This window comes from Rhincodon typus, unplaced genomic scaffold, assembly GCF_021869965.1.
Source record: "Rhincodon typus isolate 14 unplaced genomic scaffold, sRhiTyp1.1 hic_rhity00002342, whole genome shotgun sequence".
Lineage (NCBI taxonomy): Eukaryota > Metazoa > Chordata > Chondrichthyes > Orectolobiformes > Rhincodontidae > Rhincodon > Rhincodon typus.
In genome coordinates, this window is record NW_025967980.1 from 1 (window position 1) to 24,898 (window position 24,898).

The following is a 24,898-nucleotide window of genomic DNA, read 5'->3' on the forward strand; positions in this document are numbered from 1 at the left end:
GGGTGACCAGAACTGTACACAATACTCCTGTACAACCTCAACCGAACGTCCCAACTTTTTTATTCAATGGCATGAGCAATAAAGGCAAGCATGCTAATGCCACCTTAACCATTGTCTACCTATGACACAACTTTTCAAAGAACTATGTAACCGAACCCCTAGGTCTGTCTGTTCGACAACACCACCCAGCCCCTGAAGATGGTGCTGAGCTGCCTTCTTCAAACACTGATGTTTATTTCATGTAAATACCCCACAGTGCTGGTGGGAAGGAAGTTCCAGGATACAGAAATGAGAGTTCAAATCTCGCAGTTTCTGGTGAACTAAAATTCAATTAATTAAATAAAATCCAGGATACCGGTATGAGAAATGGTGGTCATAAAATTTCCCTGTATATTGGTGCAAAATCACTAGCAGTTCCAGGATTTTGAGCCCATGAAGGAACGATGGCGTGGTTCCAAATCAGGATGATATGTGGCTTGGAGAGGAACTTGCAGTTAGTGCTGTTCCAATGTGTCTGCTACCTTTTATCCTTCAGGATCATAGTGGTCATGGGTTTGGGAGATACTGTCAAAGGTACTGTTTGGCAGGTACTAAGTTGCTGCAATGCATCTTTTGATTGAACACACTGCTAACACCATCTGCTGTCTGTGGAGGAAATGAATGTTAAAGATGGTGGATGGGGTTCCAATCAAGCAGGCTGCACTTTTTTGGATCCTGTCAAGCTTTTTAGGAGAGCTGCACTCATCTAGACAAATTAAGTATTCCATCACACTTCTGACTTGAGCTTGTAGATAGTGGACAGATTTTGTGAAATCAAAAGATGAATTGCTAGCCATGGAGTTTCCACCAGCAGACCTGGTCTTGTAGTCACAGTATATATATGATGGTCCAGCTCAGTTTCTAGGCAATGGTCACTCCAGAATGTGGATAATGGAGTACTCAATGGTAGTAGTATCAGGGAATGTCAAGGGGACATGGTCAGATTCTTTTTGGTGGAGCTGGTCATTGCTTAGAACTTAGGTGCCCTGCATGTTAGTTACCTGAACATTGTCCAGATCTTGCTGCATATGGACATGACTGCTTTAGTATGTGAGGAGTTGCAATTTGTAGTGAACATTGCATGATCATCAGCAATTGTCCTCAATTCTGACCTTCTGACTGAGGGGAGGTTATTAATGAAGATATTCAGGCCCAGAGTGAACTAATGCCATCAGCACACACACATTGCTGAGCTGAGAGTGTCTGCACTGGCTTAGCCACATTTGTCAGATGGATGTCAGGCAGTGTATTCAAAGATCTTCACCACAACAAACTGGCCACTGGGTCATGACGTCTTGGGCTTAAAGGACACCTGCAAGCAAGGTATGAAGTTGACAGACACTGACAACTGCGAGACAGTTTCCAATTGCTGTGACAGCTGCAGGCTGACTGTTTAGAGGAGCATTGGAAAGGCAAGTAGAAACAAAAACCTCAGCTGACCAGAAAAGAGAGAGAAGATAGACAGAGTCTGAAGAAGGCTCCTTGCAGGAAAGAACTGTTAAACTGTACTCCTGAGAAGACAAATGAACTAGACTAGTTCTGTGAAGTTGGGGCTCTAGCGAGAAGTCAAGAGCAAATTTCAGTCAGAACTTGGAAAGAATTTAGAAGTCAGTAAGCACCCAAGTGTTGGTTAGAAGCAGAAGAAGCCATGTGCCTTGAATAGTTCTGTGCAGCAGAGAGTGGGAGTTGAAATATCTAAAAGAGTAATTGCTTTGTGTAATTGAGCAAGATTAGAAGTTGGAAAGAATCCAGGGGCAGTACTAGTTTGGTGAAGCTTGCTGTCTGAAAGGCTGGAGTTGTCTGTGAGTGAATACTTAAGTTCAGTTTCTAGATTCCATAGCAATGTCAGGTCAGGGCTGGAGGATTGCACTGTTGCTCTAATCCCAGGTCTCCATAAGTCACAATATAAATACTTTTTCTGGTTACCAATTTAACCAATACCTTATTTATATTAGGTTTCAATCAACAAGATGTCAACCATATTTCTTAACAGACAGTTATTAGTTTATCTAACAAAATGAAATCAATAAAGATGCAAATAATTAACATATACAGTGATAGTGATACAAATGCTTATACCACTAAATATCCCCAAAATATATACCCTTTAAGAAAAAAAAATTCTCTGCAGAGATTGGAATTAAAAAAAAACATAACTTTGGTCACTTCTTACTTGTTCTGACATTCTGGCACATGTGCTCAAGTTACTAATTACGCAGTTTCCATAATCCCTTGTGAAGTTTTAATAAGATTCAGTGACTCACCACCACTAACGTTTGGGTGGGTGGTGATGTTGGGGTTGGGGGTGGGGTGACAGAGGGAAATTGCATGGATTTCTCAGCCATGTCTCAATTGCATTTTTTGTTCTGTGGGGTGTTTCGACCATAGTTTGTTCTTTACTCACATTTGCCTCATTTTAACTTTGGGATGTTAGAATGTCTTATCTTTGCAAAGCCTAAACCTAGTTTGTCAATAATCTTTGTGTGCTTAAGTAACAATAAACTAGTTACTCTTTGAGTACAGGAACCTGGCTGACTTGTTACATCTTCAACTTGGTAAAATATAAAATTTTATCATTACCAATAAAGAATTGGGACTAGAAAGGATCTCCGATCTTGGTCATAACAGCTCTTTATGGAAGGAAACGTGTTGTCCTTACACGGTCTTGTCTACATAACTCCAGATTCACAGCAATATGGTTGATTCTGATTGAACTCTAATCTAAAGTGGTCTCACCACCCACTCCAATGTAATCAAAAATGTCAGTTCACCACCTGCTCAAGGGGAATTATGGATTGCGATTAATGCTGTCCTTAATGGAGACAACAACATCCTATGAATGTACAAGAGAAAACAAAGACTTGAAATTTTTCAGTGCTTTCCATGACCACCAAATATCTTGAGGTGATTTACATTCTAAGGGTGGCAGGCAAACTCCAAGAAACAAGATGTCAGCAACCCTACTGTCCATGGTGGAGCTATCAAAGCACGTAAGAGAGAAGATGCCTCATGATGGAAATGTGTTGTGAACAGAAATTTCAATGACCTTTGAATTTAATAAAAGGCCAGAGTTGCCAAGCTGTTACTTCCTCCCCTGAACAATGCTTCAGGACCTTGGTGGGTGCAAGGAAAATCACTGTCTAGCAGTATAGTGCTACCCCATCCTTCCCAACCAGGTCTGCACCACAAGGTGCTCTCCATGTCCACCTCAGCTTCTCCCAGAATGAAAATGGCCAAAAGTTGCAATGTGCTGGAAGGCCAGCACACTGCTCTAAGGCATCAGTATTTGAACATTTCCACCTGTGCCTCTGCTTCTGACTGGAATTGAAAATTCTGCACACTGTATCTCACTTGACAGTTGGTGAACTTCCTCCTGGATGAGTTATTGACCCCAATTGTACATGTGCATTGGCTTCAGGGTAAGACCGGAAGAAAGTGAGTAAAAAGAAAAGACTACTGTTTACTTGTAAAACACTGCTTTATTGATTGTATGCTGCCAATGATCTGACAAATGCCAAGTTATCAAACTCATTAATCAGCGATTTCTTTCTCTTTGTGTATAAGTCCCTCTCTGCACAGTCTCCCTTTGTACAAGATGTTTCTGTCTCTTTCGAGGGTCTGTCTCTCTCTCTCTCTCTCAAGACTCTGAACTGCAATTTATGCCCCAACTGAGACCAAAAATTGGACAATTAGAGAACTTAGCAATTCCAAGTCAACATTAACAGCAATGGAGTTACACAAAGTACACAACTTCTGATACATCATATTGCTTTAAAGGTCGCTGACATGGAAAATGTACAAAAGATTAATAGGTCTGCAGTTTATACGATTCCTTTTGCACTAATGGAAAATACATTTCTTCTCTACAAAGGATTTATAAGTACTCTAATACAAGAAAATAAATATTGCAAAAAAAAAGCCAAAAATAATTTAAAATAGCATTTCTTCTTTATATATATCATCTCCATATTCTCTTTATTAACAAATGGCACATCGCTTTTCCTTGAAACAAAAGATACACTAGGCCCCCTGCTTGCCATAATTGTGTGACCTCTCCAAGAGCTCACACTGAATTTTAATATTTTACATACAGCGTAGACAGCAACTTAATTCAGACAACAGACGAGATTCCTTTCTTTTGCAGTTTCTGTATTGAGTACATATGACGGAAGAAACTACTCAGCAGGCAGTATGGTCTAGGATTGGAATACAGTATCAGCAAACAGCGTATATGAATATATTGTTAACTGTTCAAGCACATTGAAACAAGCACTGGTAAAAGGCAGTGTGTTTAGTAAGGTCTGGAGTTCCTATGGTACATACTATTGCTACAGTCTAACAAAACCTGAATATGGAAAGCTTTTTTTTTAAAATGTTGTCTATATCTCTGTTTATACTACATTACCGAATCTATATGCCCTTTACATTGATACAGCAAGCACAGGTAATCTACAGAGTCTGAATGTGACTCCTTTTGAGAAACTGGAACAGAATATCCATTCTGAAACATCTATAATTTCATCAGTTTCTTCAACTTGTTAGTATTGGTCATAACTGACCATTCAATGAGCTTGTGCAATGACTCCAAATCAATGATTGTGTGTGAAATATTTATACTAGTCTATGTATCCTACAACTGGAAATTTGTATGAATTACAACGTTAGACACATTGGCTACCCTTTCTTGATAAAGTATTGTTGCTTTTTCCATATTTATTACATGGGTCTTAGAATTCATCAGTTGCAAGTTATTTTCCAGTAAAATGCAGTAATACCTTCATAATCCTGATTTGTCAGCACCATCTGCCATCAATGATGCACTGAGAGTGTCTGCACTCAGATTTATCAGTTCAAAAGTAAAATCCACAAATGATCTCATATCTTAAAAGTAAAACAGTGCAATCTAAAAAGTTACAGATCAGGAATAACTTCAAGGTTAGGATTTAATCAAGAGGAGTCAGGTGAAAGTTGTACATGTTCAGCTTATTAACAAACTCCTGAGCCAATGATAACCTCCTAGGTACTGATTGATCAAACATGGAAATCAACAGGTATCACTGAATCAGATTCTGGTCTGTAATGCACTCCTAACATGTCATTGATCTTAAAATAATTCATCTGTTCAGATCTGTTATGACACACCTCTGAGGCAAGCAGGACTTGAACCCAGTATTTCTGGAACAGAGGCAGTGTGCCACGATACCATCATTTTAATACACCACTATACACATACAGCTGTTCTGATTCACAGTTAGATTATTGGTCAGAAATTGCTCCCAGAATTCATCACTCTACACACAAACCATATAATGCCCCCGATTACAGCCCAATTTCTGACTCTCCATTTATGTTCTAGAATGTTCATTATTCTGTGCATTACATATGCTTATTAAATAGACTTCTTGCAAACACTGTATTTACTCTGCCTACCTCAAAGATCTTGAGAAATAGCAGATGGTGCCTACATCTGAGCTGGATGGGATAAACACACAGGACAGTTGAGCTGCTCTAAGTTTTGCTTTGTGCAGTCTCTCCTCTGATCTAGCTTAATTTAAACATTAGGTCCTAAGCACAAATTCTATGCCAACTGATCAGACACTATAGTCTTTTTTCTCCCCCGCTTGAAGTGTTTCTTTTCCCCACCCTCTTTGTCTCTGCATCCACCCCAGCATCTCAGCCCTGCCCACCAACAAGATAGGCCATCCCCCAGACAAACAATCTGACAGCCAACTAGTTCCAAAGCTGCTGCATACTTCCCCCCTCACTATATGGTTCACGTCTGTTTAGTTGGATGAAGACTCTCCCTTCACAGGCAGAGAGCAATTTACCTTTGGACCACAATACACATCGTTCATTTTTCTCTTTTAAAATTTAAAGATTTGGGCTTTTAGTTACATACCATCTATATGTTCATGAGCTCCACTACCAATTTTAGATTGGAGGCTGCATGGGAAAGGTGGTGAAGTATGCTGAGGGAGGGCATTATTGCTAAAGGTGTCTCTACAGATATACATTGAATTATGTATTTCTCATCATGGAAATCCAGATTGTTAACTTGGAACGTGCTCATTTCTTATGAGAACATTGTCTGCCTGTAACATCTAACAGTGAATGCATATTAACGGGTTTATAATAGAACATGGCTTTGCTACATATAAAAGCCACATTCAAAAGTTGTTTTGATTAATTTACAAATACATTGTATAATTTGAATGTTAGGAAGATCCTAAATGTTTATAAAGAGAACAATTTTAAAAAGTTAAGGTATTTACTCCCAAACTAATCTACTACTTTGTCTTCAGTGATACCATAAATTAGATTTTTGTAGTCTCAAAGCCCATGGTAGGATTTTCAAAAACCTAAATCATTCATTAAATCCAGCTGCATCCTCTGTTTATCTTATCCTGACAAGAAATTAATAAAACATGAAACAATCTTTGACTAAAGAAATTCTTCCAACCTTATTCTTCCAGTCTCTGCATACATTTCATCAATTTTACTCCACAAAGAGATATGGATGAATGACTTCTACACCACATTTTTAAAGTTTTTTCTTTCTAAATGATTAACTCAAGGCTTATTGTCTGCAAACCGATCGATAGATTTTTTAAAAAAATGGAGAGCTTAATACCTAACATGATAAATTGATCAAGATTTTATACAAGTTTTACTAATAAATACAATCTTTATCTTAAGAGGTAAAAATTATTCTGTTGAAGGTACAGAACAATGAAAGATTAATGGAAAAAAATGTATTCAGAAGTCTTAAAAAAACTGGAAGGAATCAATGGATACCATTTAACTCAGACACAAACAGGCTGTTCTTATTGTCTTATGGTTCTACTCTTGCAGGACTCCCTGGGCAAATAGATCTGTGGAAAATGTATTGGGACAATTTGTGAAAAACCATTGTTGAGGGCTTGATAAACAATTTAACAGCTGGTACACATACACTCTACAGGAGTATAAATTAGCCTGTGATTTTACCACAAAACAATCACCATGTTTTTTCTTTCCACCAACTGTTTTCCTGGGTTTACAAGCACAAGCTATGTAATCTCCAATGACAGTTTCAGATTGCAGCAGTTGGGAGAATGACAATTGTATGAGATAATGTGATTCAGAGTGGAGCATGAATAACACTGAACGAGAAAAACAAATCATATTTAATATGGATTTCCCAATAACATTGTGGAGTATCAATAGGTTAGTTAGTAATTAGTTCAACTGTATGATAACCAGTTAAAGTGAGCTGTGTGCACTTTACAGGCTGAGATTGTACTCTCATACACTTGTTTCTAATGACAAGTACATAATGGATGGTTACTAATAAAAACAAGAATCATTTAGGGTACATAATGGTATTAGAAGAGCACTGCAAAATTCTACGGCAGCGAGCAACACAGAAGTGCTCACTCTACAATTGAATATTTGGGGAAAAGGCCAATGGTCTTCCCCAAGGAGATGAATTGAGAATACCAGAGGGCCAGTCATGTGTGGGTCATTTCCATGCATCCAGTTGTGATGAACTCAGAACGACACCAGCAGAAACCAGGGAGGAGGTCATTTTCCTCTCAGGAATACAGGCGGTGTTTAGTGCAGAGAAACTAGGCTCCTGGGGACTGATATTATATGCTTACAATAAAGTGACATTTACTTTTCTGATGGTTTAACCAAATGGCTTTTTCGAAAGAAATGCATCACATATGTTTTAAAGACACTACTGAGTGTGGGCCAACACAAATAAATACTCACTGATTGATGACTTCAGTATATCCAAAATGATTCATTAGATGGGAATTGCTGAGGAACTGATAGATTACAAAGGGAATGGCAAACATTTTCTGTTCACTAAGCGAAGGCTCCTCCTAAACTTTTAATAAGGAATTCAATTTGAACACTTTCATTGTTGGAGTGACTTGAGGGGAACAAATATTCCCAATTACATTTTCCTTGAATTAGCACTTCTCTTTATAAGAATGTGCCGAGGATGGAGTTTGCAGACCCAGGTTCACTGTGTGTTCCATTCTTTTGAGACTGCCTCAAGTGGTAATGTAATGAAATAACACATCAAAATAAATGAGACATTCCAGTCCCTTGTTACATTTAATTGTTAGTGTGACAATAACAGAATTCCCTTTGGTTTTTGAGGTGTTCAGGGACTCCAGTCCATCCTGAAACCAAGAAATGCTAATCTTTGCAATTACCAGCAATAAATATGCCTCTGTATAGTCATCATCAGGTGTCTCTCTGAAGTCATGCATGATTACAGACATAGTGCAGGAGAAGCAAGTCTTTTTTCAAACCAATGATATGTGCTAAGGTCACTGACAATAGCGATGGCCCTTTCCCCCAATTTTCTTCTCCCTCCTCTCCTGAAAAAAGTGACTAGTACTGGGGAATCAACTACCAGAAGCCACACCATGACCAAATAGCCAATTCACATATGTGACCAGAGAGTATCATGAGTACTATGGTAGTTTGACAAGGGTAGGCTAAACTGCTGAGCTCTAATCTCACTCAATATTTAAACCATCAGACTGCAGTCAGGAATAACACATGTAGGTATTTTTCTTTCTTTTTTTCTTGCTCAGAGACACTACGGGCCAGTGGCATCTCATCTGTTACTATTCAGCCTGAGATCAGCACAAACCAGGGATTCTAACCTGGAACTTTCCTAATCTCTACCAAATCATATAGAAAGTTTACCACAAAAGCCATTCAAAGACCTGTGAGACATACATGCTCAAGGGCACTGCTATCAAATTGTGAAAGCGGCTGGTTTTGATGTAAACAGATTCTTACAATAGTCTTGGTATGGGCCAATTGCTGGGGGAATCCAACATTTTGTGTTGTATTTCTCAACTTTCATTTATTTGGTGTCATTTTAACACGTGTGAATGTTCACGAGTTAAAAGACATGCATATGTGACGTATCAATAAGATAGAATGATAAATTTACCATGAAATACGAGTTGCCTTTTGTTGAAGTAATGCCATTGGTACAGAAGAATGTTTGTGACATCACTGATGGCCTTGACAATGTCACATGACAGTTACACAGGAATCACCCCAAACTAAATGGAATGTCCAGGCAGCAGTAAAAGTGGGAGGATGAGGCTTCCTATAATGGGCAGTCTTGGATTTTCCAGCCTGACTATATTTCTATTCACTTTTGGCACATAATGAAGCAAAACACAGGTGCAGACTCCTCAGTTTTCCAAACAAGTAACCCCTTAAAGAAAACAGATACCAATACATAATTTACACTGCCCTCCTAGCCAAAGTTATTTATACCAGGGAAAGGAGCTGGTGGCTGTGAACACAAGCATCCCGATTATTTTAGAGAGAACTCTGTGAAATTATGCAGCTATCTAACATACTAACCCATATGAGAGTAAATACTAAGACAATGCATGAGAGTCAACAACTGTTGATAGTTACTTCAAGGCAAGAAATAGCAACTGTAATTTAATATAAACAGTTAGTTCACTGAACCTGGCTTTACCATTTCTCACAATTCAAAGTTGTATTTTTTCCAGCGAGTTTAATGGAAATGCATTTTTGAAAAGGGCCCAGGATTAAGACCATTTTAAATAAGTTATTGGTGCAGGGGGAATAGAAGGGCATAATACTCAAGATTTCAATACAGCACAAAACTGAGAACCCAGAGTATGCCCTAAGCTGCAGCAGATCCAACCCAGAATTGTTCGGTCTTGGCAGTGAAAGCAAAAATGAAAAAGTAGTTTTGCTGGGCTTGTGAATATATAGACCTTATTTAACTTGAGATTTAGTGCATCACAGTGGATGGACAGCATGGTCTAAATTGTGCATTTTAATAGAGTCTGTTGAAGTTTTGATCACTGAGAATCTGAATTAATCATCACAGTCATGTGCTACTTTAGGCCCATATGACAAGGCTGCAGGTGCTTAAAAACACCCACAAGCAAACCTCATCTCAAATTAGGTTCAGTCATAGTGGTTTCTTATTGGCCAGAAATGCTGTAACTTTGGTTTAGATATCTCTGGTTAACAACACGTCCTGTACATTTTCAGTAAGTACCAATGTTAGCAGGAAGTTCTTTTTGTAAGGACTTCCGATTGTTGAGCAGAAGTTCCTGTCACAGAAGCCTTCTGTGCAAGGTAAATATGTCATTAGCAAAAAAATTTTAAAAATAATTAACCTGAACCATTAGTAACACACTCAATGACTAACAAGTTTAAGGAATAAGCGACTAAACTTTATCTTGTCTCCAACTTGCTTTTAAGCGACTAAAAGCTTCCCAAAAAACAAAATTATCTTTTAGCTTATAATAAAAGTGTGAGTGGTCATTTGATAAGCCTTCTTTGAACTTACCACAAATTTGATTGTGGTCATAAAGTTCAAAGACTGTCACAGTTAAAGTTTGAAATCGTCATATCATTGGGTACGAATAGCAACCTTTCTAGAACTTTCATTCAACACAAATACTTTAATCTGACTAAAAACTGAATAATCTGTTTAATGTAACACATCAGGGAGGAAGTTCTGGAGAATAACACTGAATTAGCTGATTGCTTTGGCACTAATGATGGGTTATATGAAGGAGGTTAATCAAAAAAGCTGAAATTGGAGAGATTAAGGGTGTGGGAGGTTATATAAAGCTGCAGGAGATGGAATTGGGTGAGGCCCTAATAAGATTGATGACAAGTCACCAAGACTTTACATTTTAAACACTGGCTGACTGGATTCATTGTAGGTCAGCATGGACAAGATGATGGGCAAGTGAGACAGAAATTGGGAAATTCCTCTGAACTGCTTTGTTCACATGGCTTGATCATGCTTGCTGAAAAGTAACTGCAATGGAGTGGGTGCAGATCCAATTGGTTACCTCAGTTGGCTGGACTGCTAGTTTACAATTCAGAATATTACCAACTGTATGGGTTCAATTCCTGCTCCGGATAAGTTTACTGTGAAGGACTTTCTTTCTCAACCTCTCTCCTTGCCTGAGGTGTGGTGATCAGTCATTTCTCTCTCTCTAATGAGAAAGAGCAGCCTTATGGTTTGGTAGGACTATGGCAACTTTACCTTTCAATGTGGGATAAATGGTTGTATTTTTAGATCAGCTCGAGTTTAATAGGTCAGTGAGGAAGACATTAAAGGAATCAAGCCCTCAGTTGGGCAAGAGTTTTGTGGTTAAAAAAAGGATAAGGTGGAATTGAGGCAGTGATTGCAGTAGATGTACTAATCTTTTGCAGAGCTAAATTCTGATGGAGCAAACAACTGGGAAGGAAATTAAAATCAACGATAATGATGCACGCCTGGTAAAACTGTTGACTTCCAAGTGTTTACTTGACAGACATTGTATCTCATTCACAGCTTGATGTCAGGCAAACAAATCCAATAGCACAGAGGTGATGGACTAAGAGAAATAGTGTAGAGGTAGAGCTGGGTGTGTTTAGCATACCTATATGGAGTCTAACCCCCTGCCTGTTCATGTTACTACTGAAAATCTGTGTTGGAACCTATGTACGTTGTCTTTTGAAAGGCAGAAATTTGGAATATTGAGATTTGTCCTTTGGATTTAGCTTTCATTTACCCAATAAGTCCTTTAAAATTATATTAGTGCATTCGGTGCTGACGCTGAACATGGTATTAAAATGGCATTTGAAAGTTTGATACTTAAAACGTTTTACCAAGTAATACACCCTGGTATTATGCAATACAAAATTATTTTACATCCAACAAACTGTTGTACAGGAGTTTAATACTCCTGCATATATTATAATACTGCATATTACTGGACAGAACACACCCGAATGTATGTAATATATAGTACATATTGTTTTAGATCCTGTATTCACTTGTGTAAAGCAATGTGTTATTGAGATATAACAGACCTGTGTATGTCTTATACAGGGTTGATCGTAATTTCGGCCACAAAAACATGCAGCCAGCATTCTGCTGGTGGGGGGCAAGGTCCATTGAAGGGCTCAGTGCCTTGTTGCCAGTCAGTTGCATTCCCCAAATAGAACATCCGTGGTGTAACCCTGCGCTGCATTAGTAAGCTTGGAGGTTAACAGGCTGGCAGATCTGGAAGGAAGGGGGTTGGGGAATCTTGAAAATGGCTGAAGTGGCAGTGGGTCCACATTATTCTAGTGGATCCCCGAGTAGCACTCCTGCCTCCCGTGGTCCTATAAAACAATTAGTTTGTTATTTTTGGGGTGTCTTCCTCTTTAACACACAGAACTGGGCAGAATGTGTGTAGAGTATGCTCTAATGAGCCAGCCCTCCAAATTGTACTGAGGTCCTAAGTACATCATAAGATCCCATTTTGCATACACTAATGAGGCTGCTAAACAAAACACTACGTTAGAACAGTATGTGGGCCCCAGCAATTCTACCTCCATGATACCACCATTACTGCCAAGCAGGCCAAGTCATAGTCTTCCTTAATAATTCACCATTACACTCCTGTATAGATGTATACATTGTGTTTTGCTGGGAATAACATATGATGCTTTGGGCCCAAAAGTCATGCCTTTGGATATCTGAGTATGAATGTTCATGTTTGCTCGAAATTTCTCTCGCTATTTTAGTGGAAGTTTTCACCTGTTTAAAATGAATAGGCCAATTTGTTTGTTAAAACAGTGGAGAGATGAATTTCAAACATTTATGCTCAATAGCATAATTTCAAAGCCGATGTATTGTTACTGGGTATATACTCAGATGAGTTGTAGGGTGTTACACTTCTATATTTTAATAGTGTGTAACTGTCTATAACATACCTAGAGCAATATAAATGTTATTACTGGGTATGAGGCTCCAGTATACATTATAACTGATACTGTCGTAGTTTCCTTTTTAGCATCTGACTACTTCCTAAAATCTCTAAAAGTACAAAAAAAACCTCCCTTTTGCCTTGCAACTCTTGTACGGCCTATGAAGTCAGCACATCCTTTGTTGTGACAGACTTCAAAAAAGTGCATTTTGTGCTTTATTTTTAGTAGAAGATGAATGCCACAAAATTCTAGTCATTTTTATTTTTCTCCTTGCATGTTGTCATCACCATCACCGAAGAGTAGTTCTGCTGTTCTCATTCAAAATCTTAATCACAGGGGTATGACGCCTCCCAACAGATTGCTAATGTGTCAACACGATGCAGACAGATTGCCAACCTGGATAGAGCAATGATCTCACCCCCAAAATAGTAAATAGGGTGACTGTTTAGCCTCCTGTGACTTTATGACAGTGCAGAACCAGAAACTAAACTCGGCAAATGTTTCTACATTAAGTGTACAATAACAGATGGCTGGTGCTGAGTTATCAGGCAGCAATTCAGTCAACAACTCTGGATGATGCCACAAATCTCAAGACTAAAGCTTGAAGGGCTTAAGAATTCTTTCAAAGACTGAATCACTGCCTTAAAATTACTGTCAACTAGTTAGCTTTATAATATAGTGTATAGTTTCATCTGTTTTTTAATTATGGTTTCTTTTCAATTCTTCCTACTGTCATGCAGGAATTGGACAGAAGAAGCACAGTACAGGAAGCGAATAAAGAAAACAGTGATACAATGCCTGAAGGTATAGGGCATCAAATAACTGGCACTCTAGAATCATGAAATTATTATTTCATGGATCACCAAGGTATTAACCACACGCGATATACCATAGTTAGTTACTTGGACTGCGTGCTGGCTTATTACAAGTTGAGTCACCTACTGTTTCAAAGGGCTTTTACTGACTAGAATTTTAAAAGTTCACTACATGATGATCTTGTTAGGCTGGCAGCTGTAGGGGAGAGAATGAAGAGAGGCAGTGACACTGAATCTTTAACCACCAAGTCAGAACTTGCAGAGAAAGCATTTTGAGGGTCAGTTGACCAGCAGAGATGAGCGCATGAGTTGTAATTGGGATTGAGCCACCTGACTATTCTTTATCCAGTTACTCTGGATACTCAGGAAGCTAGAATGCTCCTTCTGACAACCTCTCCACCACATTTTCGGTGTACGCTTTCTGAATTCAAGCGCTGAAGCCTTTGTGACGTATTTGCCATAGATTCAGTGTCCGAGTCACTCATTTCAGCATCAGAAAAATAGCCATCAGTCTCGTTGTCAAAGAGCTGCTTCATCTTTGATGACTCTTTGGGCTTTTTTTCCCTGTCTGGGCTTAGCTGCTGATATTTGTTTCCCAGATCCTGCTTCTGCACTTGCGACTTCCTGCTTTCTCTTGGTTTTGGAATCTTGAAAGTTACCCAAGATTTAGGGTTTATGGATGCATTAGGCACTTTAACTGAAGAACTGGGTTTAGATGAAGCAGGTTCAAGGTAGTCCAACATTTCACCAATGTGACTGATATTCCTTATTGGGGATCTACTGGGGAGAGCTGCCTTAGAACTGGAATGATGTGAGGCCTGCTTTTTGCTGGTCTTTCGCACATCGTTGGCCCTTTTGTGACTTCCATTGGCTTTTGACCCTGGTCCCTTCGACCCATTTGTGTAACTGCCCTGGGTAGAAAATTCAGTGGAGTTATCACACCAGGATGTGCAATCTAGTGGAGAGTTCAGCTGTTTCTTTTGTTGATTCTTGGCATGAATGATGCCTGTACAATCTCGTGGGGATTTAGGCTTGCTGTCTTCCCCTGCTTTGTGCCTGGATTTTTTTTCCAGTGCGTAAGATGGTTCTGACTGAGGATCGCTGGCACGGTTCACTGAACCGATGCTAAGTAATGACTGCTCATCATGCAGAAGTTTATCTGACAGGAAACTTGTTGTCTCTTCATTTCCTGCTCTGCTGTGCAAAGACCAATGGCTCAGGAGATTTTCTGTCTTAACCTGAACGGTCTGGGCCAACCAATTCTGCAGAAGCTCCCCATCCAAAGAAATGGAGGATGACAAACCTGGAAAAGAAATACCATAATGAGCAAATCTCAGTGTTATACTTTACTTCTGACATTGTGTACATGCATAGGATAAAGATTCTTCATTAACTCTCAACCTAAATTCAGAATTACTCTATTTTAGGCGAAGGGACTGTGATATGAGATCAGCCTGCCTGTTGGGCGGGGTGGGGGGGGGGGCGCGGTGGTGGTTGTGTGTGTGTGTGGTGGAGAGTTGGAGGGGGTTGGGCAGGGGGATTGGGAACCAGCAATGTTTTTGTCTTCCTCATGCAGACTGCTTAAACAGGTAGAAAGCTCCTGGAAAACTCTCGTTCGGACATCCAAAGGAAGATCATCACAGTTTTGTTGGCAGAGCCACTTTTGAGTAAAAGGCAATTTGAGGGCAGACAGAAATCCTCCAAAGACGGCCTGTGCATATCAAAACAATGGGAGTAGTCCACCAGCGCCATCTCCTCAGTATATGCTCATGGGGAAATATGGAGGAAAAAAAGTACTTTTTGAATGGAGGAGGTTATATCAAGGTCTATTGGTCACTCACTAAAAACAAGGAAATGGTTGAACACGCACGAAGCAGAACTTAGTCCACCCTTAGCCACCACATCTGCAATGCAGCTTGTAAAACAATGGTCCCACATCACTTTATCAACCTTCTAAATATTTAAAGTTGCATCTACAAATTACTGGCCACAAAAGAGTAAGACTTGCTTTTCAATAAGATACTGGCACATTTCACTATTATGGGCAAAATGGTGTATGATGGGGAAAATGTGAATTTGTCTAGTTTGGCAGAATGGGAAAAAAAAGCATATTATCTAAGGGATGAGAGAGTGCAGAGCCCTGGGATGGGGAGGGATCTGGATGTCGCTGCACATGAATCATGAGAGGTTAGTATGAAGTACAGCAAATAATTAGGAAATCTAATGGAATGTTATTATTTATCACGGGGGACAATGAATACAAAACTAGGGATGTTATCCTGCAGTTATACAGACCTTTGGAAAGACCACATCTCTACTATATACATCTTATAAGGAAGGGTGTAAATGCAGAGGCAGTTCAGAGAAAGTTTATTAGCCTAATATCTGAAATGAGGCAGGTTATCTTATGAGGAAAAGTTGGACATATTGGAGTTGTATCTACGGATGTTTATAAGATTAAAAGCTGACTTAATTGAAATATGCAGGAGTTGTCTTGACAGGTGATATGAAGAAGATTTTGCCTCTTATGAAAGAACACAGAGCCAGGGGTCTTATTTAAAAACCAGTGGTCACTTACTTAAAGTGTAGAATAGACAATTTGTTTTCCGAGGGTTGAGTGCCTCTGGAACACTCTTCCTGAAGCCATAGTAGAAGCAGAGTCTTTGAATGCTTTTAAGGCAAAGGTAACTCAGACACTTGTTAAGCAACAGATGAAAGGTTATCATTGGCAGGAATGTGGATTTAAGGTTACAATCAGATCAGCCATGACATTACCTAATGTCAGAGTCGGTGTGAAGGGCCAAATGGCCTACTCCTAATTTGTATGTTCGTAAACCATTACAAAAGGGAAAGAAGAAAATTATGTGATTTCTCAGTGTATTGATATAGCAGCCACAGCAATGAAGTTCATACCAGATTGCTTTGTAATGTTAATTGCTTCATGCACTTAATGACTTAGCCCTACCCAAGTTTCAGCCACTGCATTTAAAACTTCCTACCAAACTGTCCCTGTTTCCATCATTTGAAGTCAGTGCTGGAAGCAATGTTCTTTCTCTAAAATGCATTTTTACCATTCGGAATTTGTTTTGGCTCGCAATCTGAAATTCCTGTCTACTAATAGCAGATGTTTGGGAGCATCAAAGCAGTCTGTGGGCATGTAAACTTGCTGTAACAATTTCCACGACTGACTTGTTCAGTTGGCTCCAAAGGTGCAGTGTCTGTGCCTCTCCTGTATAAACCTTTCTGTGAAAATCTCACTTATACTGGCCTTGATACTTGGAGCTGCTGTCATGTGTATCTGCCGCTAGCTTATTTCCTTCCTGCTGGCCTGCTTTCCCCTCCTGGGAAGTGGTTTAGACACTGGGGGTGGGTGAGGTTCCAGATTGCTTGGTATTTCCTCCGTTCGACCATCAGTTATTTGGATAGGTGCTTCAGCTATGTGTTTGTGGTGAAGATAGCTATACTCTGACCTAGCAAGGAACTGCACCTTCCTGCAGTTACAACTTAGCACAAGCTTTGCTGCTATTCTATGGAGACCTCTTCGTCTCCAGTGGGCAGACCCACTTGTCCCTTGAGACAACAAAACTCCAAATTTTAAAACTATTCCAAACTCAAGTAGAACAACATTGTAAAAATTCATTTCAAGGCAGTTTCAGGAAAGGACTACAGGTTAGCAAAGTGAAAAAAAAATGAACAAAGCACCCTGGCTTATTTCCAGAGGGGTAGAATTTTGAAGTAGGGAATTTGTGCTAAACCTTAGTTAGAGCATACTTACAGCACTGCGGGTAGTTCTGGTTGTCATGTAATAAAATTATTTAGACATATTGTAGAGGGTGTATAGAAGATTTATAAGTATGATAACAGTAATGCTTGAGAATACATATCAGGAAAGAAATGAAAGGCGGGGTGTGCTTTCAATATCAAAAATAAATAAATCTGAACGGTGATTCAATAGAAATTTCAAACTTACAAAATGTTTTGATTGACTGAATAAGGAAAGAATGTTTCTATTTGCGAGGCCTAACTACGGGACATTACCACATTATATTCAGCAAGAAATTGAACAGGAAATTCAGAAGAAACTTTTTACATAACTTGAAAAATGGAGGCAGTATAGGCAGAAACAGTGAACCACACATGCTTCTCCACCAGAGTTTGTTCTGAATACCCACCTGAGCTTCAAGACTTTGAAATACATAGCTCAGCAGGGGTTATGTTTTATCAAACTAAAAAGTGGGTGTTTGCTTGATTGACAACTTTATTAGGTTATAAAAAGTCATTCTTTTTCTGGTCCAAGTCTGTATGTTTATTTTTACAAGATTTAAGAATCGTAAAGTGGAGAAAGTTTCTGTTGCTTTAATGACCCTATTCGAATGACACATTTATAGGCTTCACAACCAGCAGTTTTGTTTGTCAAAGCAGATTTCTAATGATTTTTCTTTGTTTCAGAATTTCAACAATTACCATTGTTATTGTATGGCTCTTTGGTTCTGGACAGTGTGCCTACTGGATGAATGCTTATGGAGGTATCATGGAGGGCAACTGGCCTGGGTAGGAAGAGATGAAAGCGTGACTAATCACTTGAATAAAACTGCAACAAAGTCCCAGTGAACTGAGCTGGGACCTCTGACCAATTTATCCCAGCCTCACATGCTCCTGTGGCTGCCTACCCTCTGCTTCTGGGACCATCTGGCCTCATCCTTTCCCACCGCTACCTCCCTGAAACAAAGATTCCATTTAATAGGGCTTTTTAAACCGATTTGTCTGCTGAGACAGGAGATTGCCTGAACCAAACTACACCCCTGGATAGTGAAAATCCAGCCAGTGACTTCACAGCCTTGTGATAGGCAGCTGGGAGGGAAATGCAGATCCTCTAGCCTTTCATTCTCGATTATCATCTTGTGATTTTCAGATTCTGCCCCATGGCCAAACATTTACCAAATTTCACTGTTCATGGTTATGTTCGTACGTGAATTAAAGTCAACTGGACAAGCTATGAGTGAACTTGTGTAGAAAGAAATGGTGAGGGCTAGAGGGGAGGAAGCAAGTAAAAGTAGCATGTTGGCGTTCTGAACCTGCATGTGTGTCTTAATGGATTAGAACTTTTAATATGTGAGCTCCCAATGAAATGTTGGATGCTGATTTGGGGTCATAATGCCCATTTGGGCCAGTTAGCTCAAATGGCCATATGGATAAGTGTGACTTCAGTCACTGTTAGGCTGAAGGCTACCTCCTTACCTTTTGCCCACAGTAGTGCTACGGCCTTAATAGTGACCAGAAACCTTGAACAATTAGATGCTATTTGAAGAGAGAGAAAGAGTAGTAATTTGCCTTAGCAATTCTTAATTTCCTACCCAGATTATTGAGATAAATGTTACCCCAATTCCTGCTGTGTCTGTGAGGGACTTCACCCAACTGAAGTTTAGACATTCTCAACTCAGTTGCTTGTGAAAACTTGGTTTAGGTTGGGAATTCTCAAGAGACTATCATGATCATCATTAAAATGTGGACTGTCCATTTCCAATCTGAATTAGCATATTTTCATTCCCTAGACCGCCATGGTTTATCCCAAAGACAATGAATCTCGTCAACTGAGTCAGATATCAATAAAATCCCATCTCCTGTTTTAACGTATTGTATGGTAAGTTAGAAATATTTGACACAGAAGGTTGCTTGCAAATCTCCAGCTTGGAATGCCAATTGAGCCAGACGTGGGAATATATAATAGAACCATATTGCAGTTGCTGCTTGGCAGCACAGCAGAGAGAAGGTAAATAAAGCAGTAATTGCAAGGCCGAGAGCTCTGTCTCTCCCTGTTTCCTTCTCAACATCTCAAAAGCTAGCACTGCTGACAGAACAAGTCAGAGAAGTAGCCATTCATTAAAAATTCAAGGATTGTACAAACTTTGCTACTGCTCACGAAACAGCCGTGGTCTCAGCTTCAACAATCCCAAGTCAAGGACTCTCAGAACCTATTAAACTGCATATTCTTTATCTTCCTAATATATCAGACAAATCTTTTCTTAAGCTTTATACTGTGTTTGTATGTGTGCTCGATGTCATGTTTTATTATTTTCTTGGATTTAGTAAATAATAAAATTCCTCTTTCACTCAAGAAAACCTTGAAATTGGCTCCTTAATTCTGATTTATTGACTGCATTTTAATTGAGGTATGAAGTAGCTACAACCCAAAAAGAATGAACAATCTCTGTTGGGGTCTACCCATGGGGTTAAAAAGAAGGGAGCTGATTCACTCCCCTCAACCTGGTCAAAGCTAGCGATTACAAGAATGGATAATTGGTAATGGATAACAGAACTATCAAGCTGCTGCAGTAAAAGATACTTTTCTGCTAAAGCTGAGGAGAGAAAGTTTTATTCTGTATCTGCATCATATTAATTCTTTTCCCTACGAGACTTCATTGGAGCTTTGTTTTGCCTCTATCCTACACCAATTTTGGAAAAACATACAGTAAGTTCTCTGAATAATTTACCTTTCTTCCCTCCTGTCTGAAGTGTCTGATTGCCTTGATTTTCTTCTCTAGGATTAGAAATCTAATGTATATGCATCTGGATTCTCCTCACGCCCAATGTCCCTTGGCAGGTTTATGACAAATAAAGATGAATGGAATTACCATTTTACTAATGCATTATAATTTAAATACAGTATCCCTGGACAAACACAAATTCTGTTTCCTTGTTGATAACTGTTTTTCAGTCTTGAGCAATTTTAACTGGCCTATGATTTCCTTTTGCCTAATCCCTTTCTTCCCTTGATCAATCAACTAGAAACAAATGTATTATCTTTTGCACTTGCATGGGTATCTTAGCACCTACCAGTTAAATGATATTTTCCAACCTATGGTGGAACCACGGAAGCATTTTAAATGTTGCTGAATGATACCTATTTCTGATTTTTTTCTCATTCTAAGCACTGCGTGTTCAGTGAGTAAACCAAGCATCCGTATAAAAGCTTTTAAAGAAACAACAGTTTTATGTCAAAACCCTGTGCTTTCTTTAACACTATCTATTTCTACCTTCTGTAATATTGGCGGACTCTGCCCATACATCAGCTCATCCCAATGTTGAAACCTTCATCCAAAGTCTTTGTCATCACTACACCCGGCTATTCCAATGTACTCTTGCCTGGTCTCCCATCTTCCATCCTGTGTACACCCGAGGTTCATCCAAAATTTGACTGCCTAGGTCCTAACTTGCAGCAAATCCCATTGAGCTACAGGCTATGTGTTTGCAGACTTGCATTGGTTCCCGGTGAGGCAACGCCTCTGGTTTACAAAACACTCCATAATCTCATCTCTCGTTATCGTTCTTCTTATATCTGCAACTTCTCCACTCCCAAAACCCTCTCAGCATCTTTGCTCATTTAACTCTAACTTATTGATCATTCCTGATTCTAAAATGCACCATTGGTGGTTGCACTTTCAAATGCCAAGCTCCTAACCTCTGGAATTTCACATCACTGGAATCTCTCTGACCCTTTGCATTTTTTTCTTTTATTAAATCATATTAAGGATGCAGACATCCTTAAGTACCTTTCGGAATGTGGTTATGAGCTGCTTCCTTGAACTACAGCAGTCCATGGACATTAGGTACACTCCGAGTGTCATTAGAACATAGAACATACAACTGTACAGCACAGGACAGGCCCTTCGGCCCACGATGTTGTGCCGAACTTTTACCCGAAAACTAAGGTCTATCTAACCTCCACCGCTACCTTATACTATCATCCATATGCCTATCTAATAGCCGCTTAAATGCCCCTAATGAGGCCGACTCCACTACCCTCTCTGGCAATGCATTCCACACCCCTACCACTCTGAGTAAAGAACCTACCTCTGACATCTCCCCTATATCTACCTCCTTTCACTTTAAAATTATGTCCCCTCGTAAAAGCTACCTCCACCCTAGGAAAAAGGGAGGGAGTTTAGGGAGGGAGTTTCAGAATTGTCATTCAGCATCAGTAAAGGAATGGTGATCTAGTTCTAAATCAAGATAGTGTGTGGTTTGGAGGGGATCTTGTAAGGCAGGCTGTTCCCATTCAACTGCTGCTCTCGTCCTTGTCCTTCAAGGTGATGGAACCCATGGGTTTGCAAGGTGTTGAAGAAGCCCGAGTAAGTCACTGCAGTGCATCTTGTAGATGTTGCACACAGCTAACACTCTGCGTTGGTGTTAGGAATCAGTGAATGTTGAAGGTGGTGGATGGGTGGATGCTTTGTCTTGGATGGTGTCAAGCTTCTTGAGTATTGTTGGGGCTGCCACTCAAGCAGGCAACTGGAGAGTATTCTGTCACACTCCTGACTGGTGCCTTGGCTTTGGGGAATCAGGAGGTGAGTTAAATGCCACAGAATTCCCACCTTCTGAGCTGCTCCCAGCTTCCTTTAAGATGCTCCTTAAAATTTACCTCCCAAGGTCAAGCTTCTGTTCCTCTGTACATGGATCAGTGTCAGATTTTGTTTGGTGATGCAGATATGAACTGCCTTGGCATATTTACATGAAAGGGTTTTAAATGAATGTGGATGGTTGTTGTTAACTAACACTTTTAGAAACCATCCAATTGTTGGTGACCAGGCAGGACCTAGTTGTGACCAGATGCAAGGTGTAGGTCTGTAGCATAGCCCGGGAGCATAGAGGAGGGAGAGAGAAAGAAATCTTCAGGGGTGGCTATGGAGTGGGGATTTTGGGATGGGGGAGAAAGGGTGTTGGGTATTTGGTGGGGATTTTAGCTCCTGGTAGGTCATTGATTACAGAGAGGGGTTCCAATGACTGAGGAGAGGGTTGTCCCATTATGTACCATTTGTTACCTGGGAAAGGAAACAGCAATCACTCCTGATATCTTTTGCTCATGTAAACAGTGCTGGAAAGACTCGTATCTTTTCCATTCTACTGACCATGCCTTCGTTTTGGCTTTTGAGCTTCCTAACGGCACGAGAAACCTAGCTAGGCAATGTTAAATCTAAGGGATGCAATCTTACCAAAATGAGGGTGGGTGGGTTGTCTTCCTCTGTTAAAAGCCACAAGTTTGCAGATTGGATTTGAGAATCCTTTCTTTCTATTTGCTCTTCTCACATCACCCAAACTCACCTGTTTTTGGGAATTAAAATTACCCACAGGCTCCAAAATTCACTTAGGGCAAAAATAAATAATGGACTGTAAAACTACAGTGAGCCCTTCCAGGAAATTCCAGTCATAAATCTTTCACCGACTCCTGCATGTCAAGGAAGTATGAGTGGAGTTGGGGGAGATTTCTGGAATATCCCGGGATTTCTGACCTTTCTTTGCTGCCAATCTGGCTCAATGGAATTCTCAAATAGGAGTTGGAAACACTTCCATCAAAGTACAAGCAAAGGCTTTAAAAAGTCTTCCAGACAAACCTAACTGAGTTTAAAGCAGACCAATTATCCAGTTTCCTCTGGGAATCGAATCCTTTAGGTGCAGATGAGTCATTAAACTCCACTTTGTGTTTGGTCCATGTTTAGCCTTGGGCACCTCAAGGAGAATGGCCACAGGACTTTGCAAGACAATCAGAGTAGCTGGCACTAACACTCTGCTCCTTGACAATGGTTCTATTCCTACAATTCAGAAGAGTGTTTCCTCCTTTGGTGATACTGCACAGCATTTTCATCACTGGGAGCGGGCTGATGGGATTCAAACACAATGACTTTGGTTTCTAGGGAACTTGAATCCAGAATTTCACATAACTTGGCAATCTATTTCATGAAATCGATAAAATGACAGTTAAAAATGAAGTACAGGAACAGGAGTAGGTGATTTAGCCTGACAAGCTTGCTCAGCTACTGCAACACAAAAAGGTCTCCTCAGTGTTATACAACATGTTCAAATGTTCAGAATATCTTAGTCCATCGAGCTTTCTCTCTTTTGGTTTTTCTCACATATGGTGTTTTCATAATGGCAGCTGATGACCCTTCTCCACTCATTTCAACCAGCGCTTTTGGATTTGGCAGGTGTTTTTAGAACATGATGCTCTTCCTGTCTCTGACTCTCCCATCTCCCCAAACTGTTGGCACCTACACACATTATCCTACTTGCATCCTTCTGTGGCTGTGTAGTGGAACTTGAACCTGGACCTCACAGGCAGGAGTGCTACTACTGAAGAGCTGAGAAAATAAGGCACATATACTGAAAGTGAGCAGATTAGCTGCTTCCCAATTATAGAGTTGGTTACCAGGAAATCTGGAGATACCTCTTCGTTTTGGGGAAAGAAAGCTTTGTAGAACCCCCCTCAACCACAACAAAAGAGTCTGACAATATCTCATGAACAAAGAACAACCTCCTCTTTGCTCACACCCAGACTCCCAGATATACTTAGCACAACCAGTATGTCACAGTTTCTAATTTTCTTTGGTGTTAAACCACAAGATGACTTACCAAGTTGCTTCAATAAGGAACGCGGTTCACTCTTTAACTTGCCTTTCTTCTCGAGACTGCCCTTCGATCTGTTCTTCCCACGCTCCTTTGGGTCACTCAGTTTTCCTTTTGTTTTTTTCCCAGAATATCCTAGGGCAGAGAATCCAAACAGAATTACCCAAAATCTGCCAATGTAAGTAAGTGCTATTTTTATATAATGGAGGGAAAGCTGTGGGAGCAAGATGAAGATCTCGAGTGAGAATCTCATCCAGGTATGACTGAAATCTGGATTTAATCAAACAGATTCCAGACAACAAAGTGGTGCAGCTCAATGGAACACGAATGTGCATCTTTACTAAGCAGCTGGACATTAAATATCATGCCTGAAATTATCTTAGTCACAATGCTGAACGAAGTCACAGAAGGCAAAGTAGCCTCAGGTAGTCTCATAAATTTCTTAGCAACCAATTCTGTTGGGAGAAATCCAGGACGAGGCTCTCTGTCTGACTGTTTTCTGGAGTGTAGTTAATGGGAGAAAATAAATAGATTGTTTTCAATTCTTTAAGTAAACTTTATGTGCATTTTATGAAGGTAATCGTTATACTTAAAAGTGAGTTATTATAATGTTACCCCAGCTGAGCTACTTAGAAACACATGAGCGATGACATGAAAGCTCAGGGGAGGATGATTTATCAAACAGTCAAAAAGACACCTAACATGTGAGTGAGTTTTATTATCTAAGGCTGCACAATTTTCAAGTGTAGGTACAACTTTACTACTTTATCAAAAATAGCTTTTAAATAAACATGTCCTGAAAAGCTCTGAATTTCCTGCATTTTACTTGCATTAGAGGCACCTAATTGACCACCAATAATAACCTATTGTTGCACAGTTTCTGA

The 24,898-nt window shown here is 39.8% G+C and overlaps 1 protein-coding gene across 1 annotated transcript; it reads right to left on the reverse strand.

Annotated features, from left to right (window-relative positions):
• Window positions 1-3,498: 3,498 nt before the first annotated feature.
• Window positions 3,499-24,267, reverse strand: LOC125481496 (E3 ubiquitin-protein ligase Jade-2-like). Its single transcript, XM_048593117.1, has 2 exons — window positions 24,021-24,267; window positions 3,499-14,919 (listed from the first exon to the last, which is right to left on the reverse strand). The coding sequence occupies exons 1-2, from the start codon at window positions 24,265-24,267 to the stop codon at window positions 13,979-13,981; spliced, it is 1,188 nt and encodes a 395-aa protein (XP_048449074.1). The 3' UTR covers window positions 3,499-13,978.
• Window positions 24,268-24,898: the final 631 nt, after the last annotated feature.

What these genes read in the sequence shown, in the direction of transcription:
- LOC125481496 (XM_048593117.1), bottom strand. Translation starts at nt 24,267, where the DNA reads ATGAGATTCTCACTCGAGATCTTCATCTTGCTCCCACAGCTTTCCCTC. An exon ending in TTCCTTATTGAAGCAACTTG is followed by an intron (nt 14,920 to 24,020) that starts GTAAGTCATCTT and finishes TTTCTTTTCCAG; the next exon opens with GTTTGTCATCCTCCATTTCT.